Here is a 1,806-nt window from a genome sequence, read left to right as displayed (position 1 = left end):
CGCCGGCGCTGTGCCCGGCGCAGAGGGAGAGCTGTGCTCGCCCCAGGGCGGTAGCCGCCGGCCTCCTGCTCCCGGCCGCTTCCCCAGAGCCTCCGTCGGTCTGTAGCCTCTTGGCAGGGAGGGGGGATGTAGGTGTGGGTGCTGAGTGATGCCTGGCACACGCTTGTGAGTCCAAATAACAGATGGTTGGTTACTTGGGGAGATGAGTGGTAGGAATCCGGAATAAAGGATGTATTGAAGAACGTGATTGATAATCCCCGAAGGGATTTTCCTGGGTGACTCAGAGGGCACTGCACCGTGGGTATCATCATGTTTCACAGCTGAGGCAGGAAGCCCTTGGCAGTAGAGATCGCAAAAGCTGCTGATACCTAGACTAATACTTTTGGATTTATCACAGACTAGACCCAGATCGGTTACCTCATGATCTAAGTCAGTAGCCTGACCGAAGCAGCTGGTCACTGTGACCCGTACTTTGACTATTGCATATCAGTTTTTTCAGTAACCTTTCCCAAGGAATGAGGACAGAGATTGCAACGTGTCAGTTGGCAGGTTACAGATAGGAAAAGATGGTTCATGTTCCTCTAGCTGGAAGAGATGCTGTGTTTGAGTTTCATTTGTTACCAAAGCATACACCTCAGCTGCTGGTTACCACCCACTGTCTTCCTGCTGGGCTTTACACGCTCATGCAGCTTGTATGCAAGTGAGTGCAGTTCTTCCTTTTTGCCAGGAAACCAGGTCTGAACATCTGAAAGTGTCTCTCTCTGTGTGGATTTCAGTGTCTGTAGCTCATTACTGGTTTTAGGATTTCAGTGTCTGTAGCTCATTACTGTGTTTTTTTTTCCCATGATAACAAACCTTTGGAGGAGCCCTGTATACTGTCTGAAGCCATAGCTTCTTTAGCTCACGTGGTGGTACAGGCCTAGCTTGAGTGGTAGGTGCTGTGCAGTTCTGGGCCTTTAGGAATTGTCAGTTATAGCTTTGATTCATGGGAAAGTGTCCTGGAGCTCTCTGAAACATGTCCCAGAAATAGGTTGTAGGATGTGGGCCTTTAGAATTCATTACCAAGTCTTTAGATTACTTGCTTGTGACTATAGTTTCATCAGTTATGTATTAAAATATAACAGCAATCCCAAGATTGCAGCATGCGAAAGACATTCATCCTCAGACAAAACACAGGATAAAGTAAATGTTCGTTAGATTGGTATTTAAGGCAGGAAGAGGGTGAAATTTGAACAGGTTTAGACTTGCAGTTCCTAAGAAAACCACCAGGCCACTGGTTTTTCCTGGAGGGTTTTTGTTCCTTTCTGAGACTCCACCCTTGGTTCCAGTAAACATTTCACAATGCTTCTCTGTCAGTGACGTCAGCTCTGTAGACGTCGGTATAATACACTATCATTGATACAACTGCCTTGTTTTGGTTGAGATTTCTGCACTAAATTTACAAGAGAATAGACTGTTCTTGCAGTTTTCAGTTGCAGCTCATACTGTTTCAATCCATACTGTGAAGACAGATTTAAATCTCATTACACATGTATCATCCAGCCAGGTGAATTTTACAAGGACTTCACCAAAGTAAAATCACTTTGTAACCAGAGCTTCAGTATTATAATTTACTGTGCACTTTTACTTTCTAAAGCTGTGTTCAATTAATTGTAAGACCAAAACTCTGCTTTTGCTTGGCTTGTGTTACAGAATAGTATGGTGCTTTCTGCTGCAATCTTCATCACACTGATTGGCCTGATCATATACCTGCACTTCGTTAAAATTGACCAGGAATCCCTGTTGGTCATCGGCTCACTTGGCATT

The 1,806-nt window shown here is 44.9% G+C and overlaps 1 protein-coding gene across 1 annotated transcript in view; it reads left to right on the top strand.

Moving 5' to 3' along the window:
- Positions 1 to 1,692: 1,692 nt before the first annotated feature.
- Positions 1,693 to 1,806, top strand: part of PIGH (phosphatidylinositol glycan anchor biosynthesis, class H) — a gene marked incomplete at its 5' end in the record, with an annotated part of 2,992 nt that continues 2,878 nt past the window's right edge. Inside the window, 1 exon segment of the mRNA XM_009084377.1 lies at positions 1,693 to 1,804. Within this exon segment, the coding sequence (XP_009082625.1) occupies positions 1,693 to 1,804 (112 nt within the window).

This window comes from Acanthisitta chloris, unplaced genomic scaffold, assembly GCF_000695815.1.
Source record: "Acanthisitta chloris isolate BGI_N310 unplaced genomic scaffold, ASM69581v1 scaffold11581, whole genome shotgun sequence".
Taxonomy (NCBI): Eukaryota; Metazoa; Chordata; class Aves; order Passeriformes; family Acanthisittidae; genus Acanthisitta; species Acanthisitta chloris.
The sequence above is the reverse complement of the archived record's forward strand: the minus strand, read 5'-3'. Positions and strand labels throughout refer to the sequence as shown.